At 35.4% G+C, this 20,782-nt stretch overlaps 1 protein-coding gene across 1 annotated transcript; it reads left to right on the top strand.

The window, feature by feature from the left end:
- Positions 1 to 1,164: 1,164 nt before the first annotated feature.
- LOC110617197 (adagio protein 1) lies at positions 1,165 to 5,898 on the top strand. The gene is made up of 2 exons (XM_021759831.2): positions 1,165 to 1,647; positions 3,743 to 5,898. Exons 1-2 carry the CDS (start codon positions 1,406 to 1,408, stop codon positions 5,349 to 5,351), a joined length of 1,851 nt encoding a protein of 616 aa, XP_021615523.1. The 5' UTR covers positions 1,165 to 1,405; the 3' UTR covers positions 5,352 to 5,898.
- Positions 5,899 to 20,782: the final 14,884 nt, after the last annotated feature.

Genomic DNA, 20,782 nt, shown 5'->3' on the forward strand with positions numbered 1-20,782 from the left:
AAAACAATAGAGAACATGTAACTTTAGCAAGAAAATATGTTATATCAAATAACTGGATATTATAATTTATATATTTTCAAATATATTTAATAAATTAAAAAATAATATTAACGAATTTCAAAATAAATATTATAAGTTAATATTGATATATTTTATATTTATTTAATTATTATAAATTATATAGCTAATTTTTTTATGTAGTGAATGAAATTGAAATTATTATATTCAAATTAATGCGATAATTTGTAATAGTATATGAGAAATAAATGAATTAAAATTAAATAAATTTTGGTAAATTATAAATATATATAGGGTAAACTATAGTTTAGTCCCTCTAGTTTAATGAAATGTTTACCTTAGTACTTGTGTTTTTAAAAATCTAAAATTTAATCTTTTACATTTAAAAAAAACTACAAAATAGTCTCTACCGTCAAATTTTCAATTAACCTTCCGTTTATTTTAATAAAAATGACTAAACTACCCTTTAAGTAAAAAAACTCAATCAAAAAGTATTCACTCCATTCCACTACCTTCCCTTCCCAATCTTTTCCTCCTCCTTCTTCTTCTTCTTTTTAGTTGCGGCTGCTCTTCTTTTTAGTTGCGGCTGCTCTTACTCGCTTATATGCTCTATTTTATTCTCATCATTATTCTTCTTCTCTCTTCAAATTTATCCATATGCATGAAATAAGAAGAAGAAGAAGAAGATCGGGAAGAAAAAGAAGAAGAAGAAGAAGGAGAAAATCGGGAAGGAGAAGAAGAAGAAAAAGAAGAAGAAGAAGATCGAGAACGAGAGATAGTGAGATGGACTGATTTGAAAGTGAAATTTATTTAATCATTTTTATTAAGATAAATGGAAGGTTAGCTGAAAATTTGACGATAGGGACTATTTTGCAGTTTTTTTAAATATGAAAGATTAAATTATAGGTTTTTAAAAATACAGTAACTAAAATAAATATTTTATTAAAATAGAGAGACTAAACTATAGTTTACCCATATATATATAAAAGTGACCAGACAGGCAAATATGCCTAACTCATTTGCCAAACCAACATAGCACATGCCCTTCTTTCTCCGAGTTGAGTAGATTTTTTGGCCTAACCAACAGAGCAACTCTCACACCAGGCCAAGGCGGTGACTCGCACATGTTAACACATGTCTCTCTCTCTCTCTCTCTATCTCTCTCGTATCGCATATAACTTAAAATAGCTATTTTGGATAAATTGCTCACCACTCATTGTCTCGCCATCTTCATTTCCTTTGGACTCAACAAACTAGTTCCGCACTTTCTCTACGAAACCCGCTTTGATCCTTTGAATTTACTTCCAACTCTTTCTTGCTTTTCTCGGTTTTACGCTTCTCTCGTTCATGGGTTAGATTATTTTTCACTCTTGCCTCGATTCTTTTAATGGAGTGGGATAGTAATTCGGATCTCAGCGGGGATGAGGACGATGGATTCATGCTTAACGATGATGATAGTGGTGTTGGTGGTGGTCCGCTTCCCTTCCCTGTCGAGAATTTGCTTCAAACTGCGCCCTGTGGGTTCGTTGTCACTGATGCGCTCGAGCCTGACCATCCAATTATCTATGTCAACACCGTTTTTGAGATGGCTACCGGCTATAGAGCCGAAGAAGTGCTTGGACATAACTGGTTAGGGTTCCTTTTTGCTCTTCCTTGAATTTTCTTGTTTTTGGGGATGCTTACTCAATTGTAGGGTTTTGCTAATTGGGTGAGAAATGGTTCATTTTGATTATATGATTGCGAATTTATAGTACTTTAGGGTGTCCTTGAAAACCCACTTCTCTGTTTTGGGGGCCTTTTTGGAAGACGAATTCTGGCTTCTTCAACACAGGTAGAGGGCTACTGGGTTTCAGATGTAGGGTTTTGTGTTTAGTTTATGAACTGATATTGTATAGTTAATGTTTTGCTATCTGATGTAGGTTAGCTTAAACTTTGGTAATTAGGATAAAGGAATGGGTTAATTTTCGACGGCTCTTAATTGTCATAACTGTGGTATGCACTGTGTCAAGCGATTAAAAGCCTTCTCTCCAATTAGGGTTCTAATTTCTGAAATTGTTAAAGAAATAACAGGTTCTTGCTTCGGTTGATGGAAGGAAATTAGCAACTTTTGGGGCCTTTTTTTTTCTCTGTCTCTCTTTTTTTTTTTTAATAACACAGCAGGAGCTAAGTCATTAGTCTTCCCAAGTTTAAGAATTTTATTTGGGGCAAAATTTACTTGGCAACTGTATTGTGACGTAGAATTGAACATTTATATGAAATATCCATTCACTTGTAAACGCATAATGAGCTAAAATATCTGTTGATGCTTACAATATGCATTAAGGACATGATTTATGTAGTATGTGAAATGTACTTAAAGAGGTTGTGTTTGTTAGTCTAATTGGGATATCTAAGATGATGGTTTCATGGTAGAATGTTGAATGCGCTGCCATTTAAATTAGTTATGACCCATTAAATGGGGGCTCAGTTGTGGAACAAAAATTACTGGAAAAGGTAAGAGAATAATGCTAGAGAATATTTGGGTTTAGGGCTGCTACTGCTAGGAGCTGTGGGAAAGGTATGTGAACTCAAAGTTACTTGTGGGGATTTTTGACTTGCAGGCTCATGTGTTATGACACTAGACTTTTAGAGAATGGGATAGTGACTTTATAACATAGGTAAACAAGGGCTGCACTGCACAAATTTGGAGTACTTGAAAAGAAAGAATAAGAAGAGTTCTCCAAAAGCATTGTTAAATTTGGGCCAGGCCTAATTCACCTCAAAAGTCTTTGATGCCATGTAGATTTCTTAGAAATTTGAAGGTATTATAAATGTAATCGAATACTGGACCCTGTATTTTAACATTGAAGGATTAAATGACAGGATCAATATATCAGTTATTTTATTTGTTTTTAATACCTTAGAGCACTGACACAAATAGGATTTGCCTTTAAATCAGAAAATTCTACGATCATGATCTTTGAAAAGATACTTGGAGTTAGTTCTTTTCATGAGCCTTTTCTGCAAAAAGCATATGCTTGGAAGGTAACATGTCATTTACCATATTGCAAGCCTAAGAATCTTTAAAATTGTTTCATAGTCATTTACCATATTGCAAGCCTAAGAATCTTTAAAATTGTTTCATAGTCTTTATTAGATGTTTTCATTTAAAGGGTTCTATAAATTTGATGCTGTTATTTTGTTTTAGAAAAACTGGTTAATTTCTGAACTTTTTTATAATTGATTGCTTCTAACTTAAGTAATAAATAGTATCAAACTGTACTAGGAATTTACAGACTTCAGGCTTAAAAGAGCTTTGGACTTCCCACTATCAGGGCTCTTTTCTCTAGTTCAAGTTATGAAGGCCATGCATCTTTTTTCTTTCTTTTGGCACTTTTGACTATTTTCTGTTATTTTATTATAATCATCTTCATCAATGTTATTATTTTATATCAGAATTGGTAAATGATATGAATTCAGTGTGTTCATCTCTGCATTTGTCATTCCCAGAATTGTACATTGTTTGATGACTAAAAGTTGGTCCAGGTGTGTATATATTTTCTATAATTCCTAGTCCCAGGTGGATTAGCTTGTAGGAATGCATGTGCCTGTACTTCCTCTTTATCTATTTATCTCCAACACTTGCTTATTCCCCACTTTTATATGTGCATGTAATGGTCTATTCATGTTCATCACAGCTTAAATTGCTAATTATTGAGGCTCTTTTCTTTTCTTTTTTTCACAGTCGCTTCTTGCAATGTAGAGGTCCATTTGCCAAACGAAGACATTCATTAGTAGACTCAACAGTGGTCGCAGAAATAAGAAGATGCCTTGAGGAGGGCATTGAATTCCAAGGTGAATTATTGAACTTCAGAAAAGATGGATCTCCTCTAATGAACAGGTTGCGGCTTACTCCTATATATGGAGATGATGAAACTATAACTCATGTTATTGGAATCCAATTCTTCACAGAAGCAAATATTGATCTAGGCCCTCTTCCTGGTTCTTCATTGAAGGAGTCTGCAAAATCAGCTGATCGTTTTCGTACTGGTGTTCTTAATTACCGTCCTATCCCAGTTGGGGACCGCAGTGTTTGTCGTGGGGTTTGTGGGATACTGCAATTGAGTGATGAGGTACTGTCTCTCAAAATACTGTCACTTTTGACGCCAAGAGACATTGCATCTGTAGGTTCAGTCTGTAGGCGGTTAAATGCACTGACAAAGAATGAGGATCTTTGGAGAATGGTTTGCCAGAATGCTTGGGGTTGTGAAACTACTCGTGTTCTAGAGACTGTGCCTGGTGCAAAAAGACTTGGGTGGGGACGCCTTGCAAGAGAATTAACGACTCTTGAAGCAGCAGCATGGAGAAAGCTAACTGTTGGAGGTGCAGTTGAACCCTCTAGGTGCAATTTTAGTGCTTGTGCAGTAGGGAACCGAGTTGTCCTCTTTGGTGGGGAGGGTGTTAATATGCAACCAATGAATGACACATTTGTGTTGGATTTGAACTCTAGCAACCCTGAGTGGCAACATGTACAAGTGAGCTCCCCTCCTCCTGGGCGGTGGGGTCATACACTTTCTTGTGTTAACGGATCACATTTGGTGGTTTTTGGAGGTTGTGGAAGGCAAGGCTTGCTTAATGATGTCTTTGTTTTGGATTTGGATGCTAAGCCTCCAACTTGGCGGGAGATTTCTGGATTGGCCCCACCTCTCCCACGATCATGGCATAGTTCCTGCACGCTTGATGGCACCAAGTTGATAGTCTCTGGTGGGTGTGCAGATTCTGGAGTACTTCTGAGTGATACGTTTTTGCTTGATCTATCAATGGAAAAACCTGTTTGGAGGGAAATACCAGTAGCATGGACCCCACCTTCTCGGCTGGGTCACACTCTTTCAGTTTATGGTGGAAGGAAAATATTGATGTTTGGAGGTTTGGCCAAGAGCGGTCCCCTTCGATTTCGTTCGAGCGATGTTTTCACTATGGATCTAAGCGAGGAGGAACCTTGCTGGAGATGTGTTACTGGGAGTGGAATGCCAGGTTCTGGAAACCCTGGGGGTGTGGCTCCTCCACCGAGGCTTGATCATGTAGCTGTGAATCTTCCAGGGGGGAGAATCCTAATCTTTGGTGGCTCTGTTGCTGGTCTTCATTCTGCCTCGCAACTGTACCTCCTGGACCCAACAGATGAGAAACCTACGTGGAGGATTCTAAATGTACCTGGGAGACCCCCGAGATTTGCTTGGGGACATAGTACCTGTGTTGTAGGTGGCACAAGGGCTATAGTCCTCGGTGGTCAAACTGGGGAGGAGTGGATGCTAAGTGAGCTCCATGAGCTGTCCTTGGCTAGTTCTGTTATCTGATTCATGAGAAGGGAAAAAAAGAAATAGGTATTGGTAAGCTGTGGCAAAGGAATCACCCGAAGCCTTCAATTTGAGGATGTGAGATAATTTCTTGGAAACTCAGTTGAGACTCTTGTTTCAGTCGCTAATGACTCTTGACAAATGTTGCTTTGGTCAGGACTTTGTATTAGATGGTTGTCCGTTATTGCATTGTCTTGTACAGGGTTGTTCTGGCTCCAGATAAACTTTCATAAGGTGACTTGGAACTCTTTTTTTGAGGTGTGTATGAGACCTTTCTCTCCCTCCTCTTCCCTTCACCATGCACATTGGATCTTTCTTCCTTGTTAGGCAGTAGTATTTGATAGACAGGTAGGTATTGATATAATGTAGGGTTTAATTTCATGCTGTGTTATTGCTTTTATGCTTTTTAATTCAGTTCTGTAATAATCACTGCTTGGAATGTAACTAAACAAAATTGCAATGCATGCTTATGGTGGTTATGGACAATTGAGGTGATTCCTTTTGCCTCTTTCTTTCATCAATGTTGAATTGAATCATTATATGATCATTTGGCTGCTTTCTGAACATGTATATGCTATATCTCTGACCATTCTGTTTAAAATAATTTATTTTCCATTGGTCAGTCTGAATGTTAAAAGTTAAGGATGTAAATTTATCTGTATTAATAATATTCCCAAAGTTTATACAGTGGGTTTTTTTTTTTTTTTTTAAAAAAAGCTATTCTTTGAAAATGCTTTAATGTTATAGAGGATAGAAAACCGTTTCTATTTTATAATTCTCAAATGGCTAATTTGAAGAGGTATGTAACTCTTCTTTTAACAATGTTATCTCTAAAGATTGTTTCTATTTAAAAGTATTATTTAATATATCTTATTTTCAACTTTTGTATAGATTAATTCAAAAATTTTAATCAATTCGCATTGGTTTTGAAATCAAGAAAATTATTAACTCAAACTTCTTCTTATTGGGCTAAATAAAGAATTTTAGTTAAAAACAAGAAATTAAATTTTTTTTTTATTTTGAAGCTTAATTAAAAAATATTTTTTAAATGTGGTTTAAAATTTTTAATCCTGAGTTAAATTTAGATTAAATAAGCTTGAAAATCCCACGCGATGTTGTGGTTAATATTACTTCAACTAAACCTTTTAAACCCTCATGCTATATGAGAAGTTATTCAAGTCATTATTAAATAAAATATTAAAAATTTTAAAGTAGCAATTTAAATTATTAAAATTTTTATAATAGTGATTTCATTTAAAATTTTAACGTGTTTTCTCTGTTTGGAATAAATTTTTTTACAAAATTTCAATTTTATTCATTTTTTCTAATAAATTCTCTTATTTGGATATTTTTAAGTTAAAAATTTTCATTTTAATTTTTTTAAAAAATTAATAAAATTTACTAATTGATATTTATATTTAAAAAACATATTAAAATAACTTTGATATTTTTAAATATCTACTAATTAATTTATATGTTAGCTTTATTTATTAAATATTATAAAAAAAATTTAAAATGCTCATCGTAGAGATTAAATTAATACATTTTTTAAAAAATTTGAGAAATAAATTAATAAATTTTTTAAAATTATAGAGATTAAACAGTAAAATAAAAAATTAATTAATAAAATTTTTAAAATATCAAACACATTTTAATATAATTTTTTAAAATAAAAATAACTAAGTAAATTTTATTATATCTTCAAATATTAAATAATAATAATTTTTAAATAAAAATAACAACTAGTGAATTTTGTTATATCTTAAGGAATAAGTAATAATTTTATGAATGAATCATGCTAAGCAACAGATTAAGTCTGTTAAACCCTTAAGGGATCTTAATAACGGTTACGCTGTTAAATAAGTAAATTTTAAATATCTAATAACCAAATTTATAAAAATACATTATCTTAATTTATATCATAAATAAATAAAACAGTTTTACAAAACAAATAAACAAGTATCCAAAATTTTATAAAAATTAATTTTTTGAAAATAAATATTAAATCTACTAAAATTTATATTAAATTATTTACCACATCAAAACTCATTGAATTATTATATTGTCGTAATTTAGTACATTGAAAAATGGAATCTTGATTTATTTAATATTTTTTTAATGTATCGTTCTTCATCATTAATCTATTTTTTTATTTGAACTTGAAGAGTGTTTAAAGTGAGTTATGGGTAGTAACTATAAAACAAGGCTATGTAATAAAAATATGATAAGTGAAAAATGCGGTTCTACTGAAAAAAGAAAGATTCAGATATCTTAACACACGGTTCATCATCAAGACTCGCCTTCCCTTAGATAGGTCAAGTTTCGGCATGAAATTATCGTTAGTAGGTACAATTCAGTGGACCTCGTTACGCCTATAATCATGATATCTCTCACCAATTAACTCAGCGGGGTCACTTATCAAGCAACCAGCTACATCATCATCGGATTATCAGGAAATACTATATTTATCTCCGTCTTTTTATAGTCTAAAATGAAAATGATCCCAGAGGCAAATGTACGCAATTCTCTTACACAACTACTCTCAAATTCTACATTCGCTCTGTTCTACAGTTTATTGACTTGAGCGTCATAGTGGCTGCCATGGGCACCAGCCACCTCACGTTATCTTTCTTGCAGGTTTAGTCAATTACAGCACAACTCTGTTTTTCGACCGAATCATTTGGTTCCGTTGCCGGAAAATCCATTGAATCCTTTCTGTTCATTTGGATTAAAGTTGGTCTCTTATTCCTTTTCTCTGAAAAAGAAATCTCTCATCTTCCTTTTGAAATGGTTAGGATCATACATGCCATTGCATGAAGACCTGTGGATGGCAAAGGAAAAAATAAGTGCATAGCAAAAGATGTCCTGTTAATTGAACAGGGGCCATAGACTAAATAGGAAGTAAGGTTCGGCCCTGCAGACAGAGCAGTAGGATTCTTTTAAAATGACCCACTGATCGTCAAAATCCTTCTAAACAGGTATGAAGTGAAGCGAGTATTGGTAGATACAAGTAGTTCCGTTAATCTTCTCATTTTAAATGTTTTTAACAAATTAGGCTTGGATAAAAATAGTCTTGTCAAAGTTTTCTATCCATTAGTAGGATTAGGAGATAAGACCGTGACAATACTGGGCACCATCAACCTCTCCCTAGTGCTAGATGATGAGAAATATAGGCGGGAGTTATATGCAAAGTTCGCGATGGCAAATATCTTGTTTGCATACAATGTGATACTCGGCCGCCAGTTCTAATCTATCACGGTATAATTATTAATATGGGTGCTATGTGTCTTAAGTTACCAGTTCTAGGGCAATAGCTGTAGTCCAAGATAACCCGAGGATGGCCAAAATGTAGTCTTAGTGAAGAAGGCCAATAAAAAATGGAGAATGTGCGTGGACTTTACTGATCTGAATAAAGCGTGTTCAAAATATCATTACCCATTACCATCTATTAACAGGTTAGCAAACTCGACCTCGTGTCACACAGTAGTTTTCTTTCTTAATGCCATTTCAGGTTATCACCAAATCATGATGAACACCGAGGATGCAGAGAAGACTGCGTTCATTACAAATGAAGAAGTTTTTTGGTACAAGGTGATGCCATTTGGACTAAAAAAATACAGGGGTGACTTACCAAAGGCTGGTGTCATGCATCTTTAAAGATATGGTGGGATCAACGGCCAAAGTATATGTAGATGACATGATGGTAAAGAGTTGATCCTTGGAAAACCATTCAAATGATATCTAAAAAGTCTTTGATGTACTAGACAAAGCAGGTGTGAGACTCAATTCTGAAAAGTGTACCTTTCGGGTAAGAGCGGGGAAGTTTTTGGATATATAGTTTTGGAAAGAGGCATAGAAGTAAAGGCTGAAAATATTAGCACCATCCAAAATATGAAAGTACCCAAAACCATTAATGAAGTACAAAAGTTGAATGGGCGAGTCACATCCTTGGGCCGGTTCATATCATGCTTGGCCAGAAGGTGTCTCCCGTTTTTTAAAGCCTTATAAGGCAAAAGTAAGTTTGTGTGGGGGGAAAAAATACAAAGGCATTTGAAAGTTTGAAAACCTTTTTATCATCTCCTCCTCAACTAAGCTTGCCTGTCAAGGGCGAGGTTTTGTTTCTATACTTGTCTGTAATATAGGAAACAGTTTGCTTGGTACTTATTCGTGAGAATAATGGGGAACAAAGCCTAGTCTATTATGCCAGCCAAGTCTTGAAAGGGGCAGAACTGAACTATCCTCCTTTCGAAAAGTTGGTGTTTGCAGCCCTGATGTCAGCCACGAAGCTACATCCATACTTTGAGTCACACACCATATAAGTCAAGATGAATTATCCTTTGTGTAAGGTTCTACATAGGCCGAAGCTATTAGGATGACTATCCACCTGAGTGGTAATATTGTCAGCCTTAACAAGAAAGGCCATGAAAGCATAGGCAGTAGTTGATTTTATCGCAGAAATGACTCTACTGTTAGAGCCTTCAAAATTCTCTGAATCAACCACAGAAGAGTGGAATGTTTAGGCAGATGGAGCTTGCAGGGCCAGGGATTCTGGAATCGGGATCCTGCTGCAAAGTCAAACTGATATAAAGTTTCGATATGCGGTAAAACTTGTCTTCAATTCTACCAACAATGTAGCTGAGTACAAGGCTATAATAATGGCCTTAAGAATCATCAAGGATTTAGATATATAGAAATCTACTATTTTTAGTGACTCAAAGTTGGTTATTAATCAGTGTCAGGGATAGTTTAAAGTCCGAGAATAAACCTTGTCAAGTACAAGGAAAAGATTTGTTCCTTAATGGAGAGGATTAAGGATGGGCAGAGCAGCTGCAAGCTTTGCTAGGTGGCGAGAGGAGACAACAAGGAGATGAATGTTCTAGCCAAAATGGCAGCGATGGGAGAATAGCACCCCACTCAAATGTTTCAATTTGAGGAACTGCACACTCCAACAATTGACGAAAGAGAGCATTTTCTCATAGAAGAAGGGAAATCATGGATGAGTTATACAAGTTTTTGACATAAGATGATTTGATAGCCGATAAATTATCAGCCAAACAGGTAATAAGAAAATTCTCTAAATATGCACTAATTGATGGCTGGTTGTACAGGCATGGTTACATTGTGTTACGGAGGAGGAAGGCCAGAAAATCCTAAATTACATTCATGAAGGTGATTGTGGGAGCCATAGAGGAGCTCGGATGATCGACCGTAAAGCATTCAGACAAGGGTATTAATGGCCAATGATAATACAAGATGTGAGGCAGCTTGTCCAGAAGTGTCAGAGATGTCAAGTACATGCAAACATTCCAAGAATCTCGGGAGAAATGCAAGCAGCAATTGGAAGCCCCTGTCCCTTCTTTTAGTGGAGGATAGACATCCTTGGCCCGTTCTTGAAGGCAATCGATTCAAAGAAGTTCGTAATCATAGCAATGGATCATTTTAGCAAGTGGACTGAGGCTGAGACAATGTAGTTCATCACCACCCAACAGGCGATCTCCTTTGTCAGTAAAAATATTTTCACTCGGTTTGGATTCCTAAAGATAATAATCACCAACAACGGAACTCAATTTGTGAGCTCCAGATTTAAAGATTTCTATAGGAAATGGGAGATTGACATGAGGTTCAGCTCAGCCTATTACCCATAGACCAAAAGAATGACTAAAGTAGCAAACAGGACCATCCTACAAGGGCTAAAGAAAAGGCTCAACAAGTCCAAGGGCAACTGGTTTGAGAAATTGCCCCACATACTATGGGCATATAGAACAACCCCGAGGACAGCTACCAGAGAAACATTCTTTTCTCTTGTATATAGGGCTGAGGTAGTTATTCCCGTGGAAATCCAAGTAAGAAACTTCAGGATACAACACCTTGAGATTTTAAGAAATCTCAAAGAAATGCAATTCGATTTGAATCAAGCTGAATTTCTCAAGAAAAGGCCGTAACCAGTATGGCGATTTACAAAAATAAAATATCTAGAATATTCAACAGTAAAATCAGGCTGCACACTTTTAATGTGGAGGACTTAGTCCTTAAAAAAATAAATGTAACAAGTAGTAATGTCGGGTCTAGTAAGTTGATCAAAAACTGGAAAGGACCGTTTAAAGTCTCGAAGATCATTCATCGAGGGTTCTATAAGCTGGCCAAGTTAGATGGTCGAGTCATCCCCCACTCCTAGAATATTTGTAAACTAAGAAAATTTTCTAAATAATAGTTAATGAGGTCTTTTTTATATGTTGTGCTCTTCAGTGACAAGGAACATAGAATTGCCTTCTTCAAAAAGATTAAGGAGACAAAGCAAGGCCACAAGGTGGGTTCTATCAAGCCATTATCTAGGCATTGGTCCCACTAAACAAGGCCATAAGATGATTTTCGCTAGGCCACAGTCCGAGCATTGGTCCCACTAAATAAGGCCACAAGGCAAATTCCATCAGGCTACAATTTGGGCATTGATCCCACTAAACATGCCACAAGGCGAGTTCCGCTAGGACAGAAGATTGGGCGCTGGTCCCACTAATCAAGGCGTTCATTTAAAGCCACAAGGCGGGTCCCACCAGGCTCAACGACCGGGTGTTAGTTCTCTTTAAAAATTTCTAAGGCATTTGATGCCCAAGGCAACAAGGCGGGATCCGTCAGGCCAAGCTATAAGGTGAGTATAAGCCAGGATAGAAAACTAGGTGTTGGTCCCAGTAATAAAGGCATTCATGCAAAGCCACAAGGCAGGTCCCACCAGGCTCAATGACCAAGTCTTAGTCCCTTATAAAAAGCTCTAAGGCATTTGATGCCCAAGGCCACAACCTAAGATCCACCAGGCCAGGCCACAAGGCAAGTATAAGCAAGGCCAAAAGATCGAGCATTGGTCCCACTAATCAAGGTATTCATGCTAGGCCACAAGACAAGTTTTTCCAGGCTCAACTACCAGGTTTTAGCTCCATATAAAATTTTTAAGGCATTTGAGGCCCAAACTGCCAATTGTTAAAAGATTATTTTAAGTTGACGATTGGACAAGGGTACGGGACAAATATGGAACATATAAACACCTAATGAAAATAATGACGAGATATGCAAAATATATATCCTCATTAGAAAAGATCACAGAGGAAGAGGGATGTCTTCAGTTTCCTCCTCCTAAGCCTCTATTACATTACTATTTTCTACATATATTACTTTAACGATAGCGACCAGGTTGGTGGAAATTTTCTCATCTTATCCCTTGCCCTCTTGCTTGACCTCATCCTCTAGGAAGATGTTGTCTAGCCAAATGAAGCCCTATAAGGGTGACCATTTCTCTGGTTGCCCTCCTTGCTTTGCCCTCAAAATTAATCTTACACAATCCAAACCACTCTAAGAGTTTCGACACTAGAAACCATCAAAGAGGCTAACTCCGTGGCCAGCACAAAGCCCCTTCATAAGTTTAATATAGCCAGGCTGATTACATTCCTCAACCAATACATAGAGCTGGACAATATGCTTCTTGGTCACAGTCACACCTTCATGAAAATCCACCTTCTGCTGCTCTTCATAGACCATGATGGTATCCTCTGCATGGATCTGGTTATCGCAGAAGTGGGAATGGGGCCGTCAAAGAAAGAGTCAAAAGCTGGACTTCCATTAGTAGAGGAAGGAGAATAAAAGGAATCACCCCTATTCATTTTTATAAAAGGGAAAGCAAATAGGAAATACCCTGAAACCAGGGAGTAAAATTGGCGCTAGAGGAAGGGGAGCAGCCAAGATTTTCATAGATAACAGTTGTAAGCAAAAGGAAAAGATAAGGATTTTTATACAATGGCATAGCCAATGAGCTTTGGATACGGCTCGAGAAATAAGACAATCATCATTTATGGGTAGAAGTAGGAAAAATGACACAAGCAGTAAAGACCAATCTAATCATGCCATGTATCCCAGATCGAGAAAATAAACTGTCGCCTTCAAATCTAAAGAATCAAAGACCAGCGGGTGGACCCTGATGTGACACAAAAGCCGCCCAAAGTGAGCTATGACCTATCACCACAAAACATGGGTCACATGGTAAGAATCTAATAAGTGAGAAATATAGTCCCACCCAAGGAAAGGAAGACCCGAATGCCTTAACACTCGGTTCATCATCAAGACTCGCCCTCTTTTAGATAGGTCGAGTCTCAGCATGAAGTTACCATTAGCAGGCACAATTCAGCAACCCCATCACGCTTGTAATCATGGGATCCTTGACCAGTTAATCCGACGGGATCCCTTATCAAGCAGTCGGCCGCATCATTGCTGGATTATCATAAAATGCTATATTTATCTCTATCTTCTTATAATATAATAGGGAAATGATTCCAGAGGCAAAGGTACGCAATTCTCTTACACAACTACTCTCAAATTCTACATTCGCTCTATTCTCCAGTTTACTGAATTAAGCATCAGAGTGGTTGCTGTGGGTACCCACTACCTCATGTTTTCTTTCTTGCAGGTTTAGCCAATCACAACACAACTCCATTTGTCGACCGTATCAAAACTATTAGTCAATATATTCGACCGTATCAAAACTATTACTCAATATATTAGGATTTGAGAATACTTTTTTTTTAATATTCTTTTCTTAAAAACATATGTATATAATTGATTGACTGTTGTTAATCTATCAATTTAAAGTTAGAAAATTAGAATAATATCAAAAAAAATTATCCGGCTAAGTTCTGCCTCGACTTTCTCCAATTAGTGTTTTGCTCGGAGCTCTGGTGTTACTCTAAGCATTCTCTGTTCTTGTCTGTTGGTGTTTTATTCGTTTTTGCTTTGTACTGGCTCTGTTTTCAGCTGATCAAGCTTTGCCTTGCCTTTTTTTTTCTCTTTGTGATTGTGCTAGTGTCTGCGACGGTGATGATATAATGGAGTTGGTTCATGTTTTTTGGGTGCTTTGATTCATATTTTCTAGAATTGTGTTTGAGTGTTTTAGTTTGATTTGTTGGTTTGGTTTTGTTATGTTCTTGATTTGAGTTTATGTGCTTTGGTTGATTTGTGTTGTTGGTTTAGTTTGATATTTTTATGTAAATTATACTTTAGTCATTAAATTTTAATATAATTAATTAACATTTAAATTTCAGAATTTTAAATTTATCCAAGTCAGTCCCTCCACTAGTGGCGGAGCCAGGAACTTCTCTTTGGTAGGGCACCGGCTGCGCCGTTGCGGCACCACCGGCTGCGCCGCTGCGGCACCTTCATCCCCCTTCAAAGCATTTTCCGGTCGCCGGTACGGCACGTACCCCCCTTGCCGTACCTTCCCTCCGCCACTGCCCTCCACTCATAATTCTATCAATTTTTCATTAATCTAATACAAATATAATAAAAATACCCATCTCCATTTTCTTTCTCATTATGTAACCATGATCCACAAGCACCGTAAACTTCTTATCTTCAACCACAAACAATGAACTCCTCCATTTGCAAAATCCATTCCTGCAAATATAAATTGGCAATAAATTTAAGTATCTTCTTTAGAATTCTTATAACCCTCTTGTGTCTATTTTTAGGCCTTGTTAAATGCTAATTCTTGAGCATTTGTTAAAAAAAAATCGCTTTTAATACACAAACATAATTGATCATTTAAGAAAATTGTTTAATGAAGAGTTAAAAATTTATTAATCAAATATATCAAATAAACATAGAAATAACATTTAATGGTTTAACAATTGCTTATGAGATTACTATAACAAAAGCATTCTCATCTCAAGTTGTTTTGTTCATCTTTATTTTTATTGTTTGTCTTCAGCTGAGTAAGTTTAATTATTAAAAAAATGTTTTTATTTTAGTCTTTGAATTTAAATATTATTGTAATTAGAATTTTTTTATTAATATAAAATATTTATACATTAAAATAAGTTTTTTTGTTAATTTTTTTAAAAAATATGCATAGATAATATAATTATAAAAAAATTATTAATATAAAATATTTTTATTAAAAAATTTTTAAGTATTAATTTATCTTATATTCATATGCATCCAATGATAATAAATAATGGAATATAAAAAATAATAAACGATAATTTTTAAAATAAAAGATCATCTCATTTTTGCAAAAAAGTTTTATGTTTCTAAAATTGTCATCCGTTTAAAAATTATTTTCAATAAAATCATATGCTCTCTTTGCTAAATAAAAAGAAAAAATAAAATTCACATTTTTTAAAGACATGACTTACACTTTTCACAAAATTTTAAATTTTTCTCTTTTTCAATATTAATACTATTTTCATATTTAATTCTCCAAATTTTAATTTGGAGGAAGCTGAGGTCAAATTTTAAATTCAGGTAAAATTTTAATTTCTTCTACAAATTTACTTTTAAGTGTTCAATTACTTTTAATTCCAAATAGTTGATTTCTCCTCTTAAAAATCGTTCGTTTGTTAAACTTGGAAACCTTTTTTTTAAATAATAATTTTAAATCTTTGTAAACAAGAATTCTTTTAAATATATATTTTTTTAAATAAAATAAAATGAATAAAGTCAAAATTCACTCAAGAGTTGAATTATTTACCTCTGTATTTAATTCTTCTCTAATAAGTGAGATATTTATGCGTTCCAATAAATGATTTAATTTATTTTCTAGTCAAATGTAAAGAATCAATATTATAATTTAAACTTCATTCTACATTATTAAAAATTAATTTATTTGAACACAACTTTAAATTCATTTACCCTATTTAAGTATGATGCAAGGTGTTAACATCTTTTTTATATGTATATGGATTCCAAATCTAAAATCTCTGAAAAAAGAAGTGGTTTTCTTAAATTTTCAAAACAAAAATAGTTTTTTCTGATTTATCTCAAAGCGGGACTTCTTACTTTTTATTTCAGCGAGTTTTCTTTCACTTTTTTATCGAGTGCTAAAATATTTGAGTCCCGTTATAGTGTTATAAGATAAGATCCTAATCAATTATAGAGAATTTATGCATCCACAAAATCAATTAAGCTACCTAACAATGAAAAAGTAAAATAAAACATGAAACAAATAAGATCAAATCCATATTTGCACACCAGTAACAATACACCTGCCCTCACCTCCTTCATTCATCAGCTTAGCACTCGCTTCTCTATCAAAGATCCCAGAGATATCCATTACATCCTTGGTGTGGAAATCCATCGTTCTTCTTTGGGTCTCTTTCTCTCTCAACATAAGTACATACATGATATTCTTGAGCATGCTGGCATGTCTAATTCCAAGGCTGCTGCCACCCCCTTGGCCTCTCAATCCTCCCTCACTCTTGGCGACCAAACTCCTCTTCAAGACATTAAAACCTACAGAACACTGGTTGGAAAGCTCCAATACCTTTAGTTCACTCAACCCGACATCACTTTTGTAGTCATTCGCCTGTCCCAACACATTGGGAGGCCCACCATGCAGCATTGGCAAAACCTAAAGCACTTTCTCCGCTTCCTTGTGGGGACTACCAATCATGGTCTCATGCTTCATCGACACTCATCGCTATCCCTTCATGGATTTTCTGATACTGATTGGGGTGGTGACATAAAGCAACTAGCCTTGGATTTTACGGCAGACTTGGACCGGAGCTAACTTTTGTATTTTAATTATTATTTTTAGATATTTTGGGTATTTTCATAATTTTGCATATTAGGGTTTTGTTTCTATTATAAATAGCCTTCTTTGGCTATTAGAAAGTCACTTTTCAATATTTGAGGAATTTCAATAAGACTTTTAGTTTTCTAGCCTATCTTTTCTCTTATTTCGTCTTAGCCAAACGATATAGGTTAAAACTCCTGACAAAGTCTAATTAGTCTTTTATCAGATCGGTATCAGAGCAAAGTTCGACCATGGCAGATAATCCAGAGGCGCAACTTGCTGCGATTGAGGCATCTTTGGCAGAATTGAGGAAGATGATCGGACAACTAACCCTGCAGCAAGGAATCCACCAACCCGCCGCCGCTGCACACCCCTAACCAGTCGCCAATCCTATGGCCGCCAATCTTGTGGCTGCCAATCCTATGGCCGCCAATCTTGTGGCTGCCAATCCTGAGGTCACCTATATGGTGAAGAAAGGCTTATGTTCAACAAAACAGGAGGATGAGACGCAAAGGATGAAGATTTTTCAAGCAAAGTGTCAAGTAGGAGAGGCAATTTGTAGGCTAATATCATAAATAGCCGCAGTTGTGAGAATCTGATAGCTAAGCAATTGGTGAAGAAATTGCAGTTGCCTACACAGCCGCACCCTTCGCCATACAAAGTTGGATGGATTAAGGAAGGTCCGACAATTGAGGTCAACAAAATCTGCAGCGTGCCTATCTCGATTGGTAAATCTTATGCTGACCCTGTTAATTATAATGTTGTGGATATGGATTGCTGTAAAATTTTGCTAGGTCGTCCTTGGCAGTTCGATGTTGATGTGTTGCACAAAGGAAAAGAGAATTCATACATGTTCACGTGGAATCAAAAGAAGATTATTATCTTGCCTTCCAGTTTTGCTAAACATTCTAAAGTGGAAGGAAAGAATGTTGTTTTTGTTTCCACGGGAGTATAGAGGCTATCAGGCACAGTTGAGGAATCTGAAGGCACACTGGCCTTATTGGTGAGAGCAAAAGGTACAATGGAGAACACCATCTTTAACACCACCCGTCAAAGAGCTATTGAAGGAGTTTTCTAAGATAGTGGAGGAATCATCCAAGCTTCCACCTCTGCGGGATATCCAATATCAGATTGATCTTATTTCTGGATCAAAACTACTGAATCTGCCTCATTATAAGCCAAAGGAGAGTGAAATCCTCCAAGACCAGGTGGAATTTGCTAACAACAGTGTTGTCCATAGCTCTGCAAAGATGTTACTGTTTGCTATTGTGTACAGGAAAGTCCCAGCATATACAGTTGATCTTATTGCCCTTCCCACAGGCTCTCGCAACAGTATTGCAGCAAGCAACTTGGCAAAGCAGCACATGGATGTTTTCAAATAGGTACAACAATACCTTACAGAAGCCAGTGACAAATATAAAGTTACAACTGATAAACATAGGCGTTTCAAGTCCTTCAATGTCGATGACCAAGTTATGGTGTATTTATGCAAGTAGCATGGTGGAGGACAAAAAAAACTTGACGCCAAGAAGATTAGTCCATTCCAGATTATTCAGAAGATCAATAACAATGCCTATGTTCTTTACCTCCCACATGAGATGAAAATTTCCAAGACGTTTAATGTGGCAGATTTATTTCAGTACTACCCTGCTGATGACAACTCGAGGTCGAGTTCTTTATAAGTGGAAGGGAATGACATGGAGCAACTAGTCTTGGATTTTACGGCAGATTTGGACCGGACTAAATTTTGTATTTTAATTATTTTTTTTGGATATTTTGGGTATTTTCATAATTTTGCATATTAGGATTTTGTCTCTATTATAAATAGCCTCCCTTGGCTATTAGAAAGACACTTTTCAATATTTGAAGAATTTCAATAAGACTTTTAGTCTTCTAGTCTATCTTTTCTCTTATTTCATCTTAGCCAAACGATATTGGTTAAAACTCCTAACGGAATCTAATTAGTCCTTTATCAGGTGGCCATCCTGAAGATCGAATCTCTACTGGTGCATATGTATGCTTCCTTGGACGCAATCCTGTTTTTTGGTCCTCCAAGAAACAACGCTCTGTTTTCCGCTCGTCTACTAAAGCCGAGTACCATGCTGTTGCCAATACTGCCTCTGAGATATGTTGGTTACTTAATCTCCTTCAGGAGCTATGTATCTCTCTTCCTTCACCTCCAACCATTTACTGTGACAATGCAGGTCCAACACCTAGCTGTGCCAATCCTGTTCACCACTCCCACATGAAGCATCTTGAGCTTGACTTCATTTTGTTTGCACTAAGGTTCAACAGAACTTACTTTGCATCTCACATATCTCCTCCACTGACCAACTGGCAGATGCTCTCACTAAGCCTCTGCCATGATCTAGCTTCTCTCATCTCCACTCCAAGATTGGTATTATGCTTCGCCGCGCTATCTTGCGAGGGCATATTGGGACCATAACTTACTCTATAGAATAGGAAACATATTCTAAATTTAATTTTTTTTATATTTTCAATTATTTCAGTCAATCTATGTAATTTGGCTTTTTATACACTCTGCAGGCAAAGCTGTATAAATACCACATAGTACCTATAAATAAAATTATCTCTCCATCAGCTTCTTTACCTATCCATTATAGGAGAGAGTTCATCTTCATGGAATGCCAAGATTCATTGCAAGTGATAGAGATTCTATCTTCTCAAGTAATTTCTAGTCTAAGTTGTTAAGGCACTCAATTACATAAACGTACTACATATCATTTGAAAATGAATGGCCAAACTGAAGTTCTAAATGAATAGCCAAAAAAAAATATATTTAGTGTTTCACTTATGAGAGGTCGAAACAATGGAGTAAATGGGTTCTATAGGTTGACTATTAGTACAACACCAGTTTTTATACAACTGTAGTCATGGCTCTTTTCCAAGTAGTTTATGAAAGAAATTATCAAAAGAGTGAGAAGTAGAGGATGAATTGATTTATCCCAAGAACATGCTACAACGAAAGTTATAATGATGGTTCATACTCCAAGTCCTCTATTTTTTAATTAAGCAGATGGAAAAACTTGTTGAGTAAGGTACTTCAATATATCATTCAAATGTGGTTAATCAATTTTCCAATGCTTTCATATTTGGCCAGATAATTCAACTGGTAAATATTAAGGGTTTAAGGACCGTTTGTTTTAGCAGTTAGACATAACTAATAGCTGTTACTAATAATTGATAGCTAGCCGATAGCTAAATATAACTATTAGTTAATAATCGATTGCAACTTTTAGCAGTTACACATAACTAATAGCTGTTACTAATAATTGATAGCGCTAGCCGATAGCTAAATATAACTGTTAGTTAATAACCGATTGCAACTGATATACGTTAGGTGCTTAGTAAATTATGTATAACTGTTATTGTTGGTATGTAAAATGACTAAAAATGTTATTTATTAATTTATTATATTAATAAAATATAAAGAAAATATAAAATAATTAAAAATATAATTTTAAAATATAATTATTTTCATAATTAAAATATAATTATTTTCATACATATACATAATAATTATAATATAATAATAGATATTATAAGTTTCAAAAATTAAATATTACTGATGTAACAAGAAAATAAAGTTGTGTTATAATCGGTCAATCTTGTAAGAAAGAGAACGTGAGATGGTTGACGCCTACGACAGCCACTCTTACGCTCAAGTCAGTAAACTAGAGAATAGAGCGAGTATAAGGAATTGCTTAGAACTCAAAAGTAGTTGCGTAACAATTGTGTATCTTTTTCTATGTGATCATATAAGAGAATGGAGTTAATTATAGTATTTTCTGGGAATCCGACAAATAATGTGGCCAGTTAAATGATAAGGAACCTCACTAGCTGATTGATGGGTGATTCC

Source organism: Manihot esculenta, chromosome 6 (genome assembly GCF_001659605.2).
Source record: "Manihot esculenta cultivar AM560-2 chromosome 6, M.esculenta_v8, whole genome shotgun sequence".
Lineage (NCBI taxonomy): Eukaryota > Viridiplantae > Streptophyta > Magnoliopsida > Malpighiales > Euphorbiaceae > Manihot > Manihot esculenta.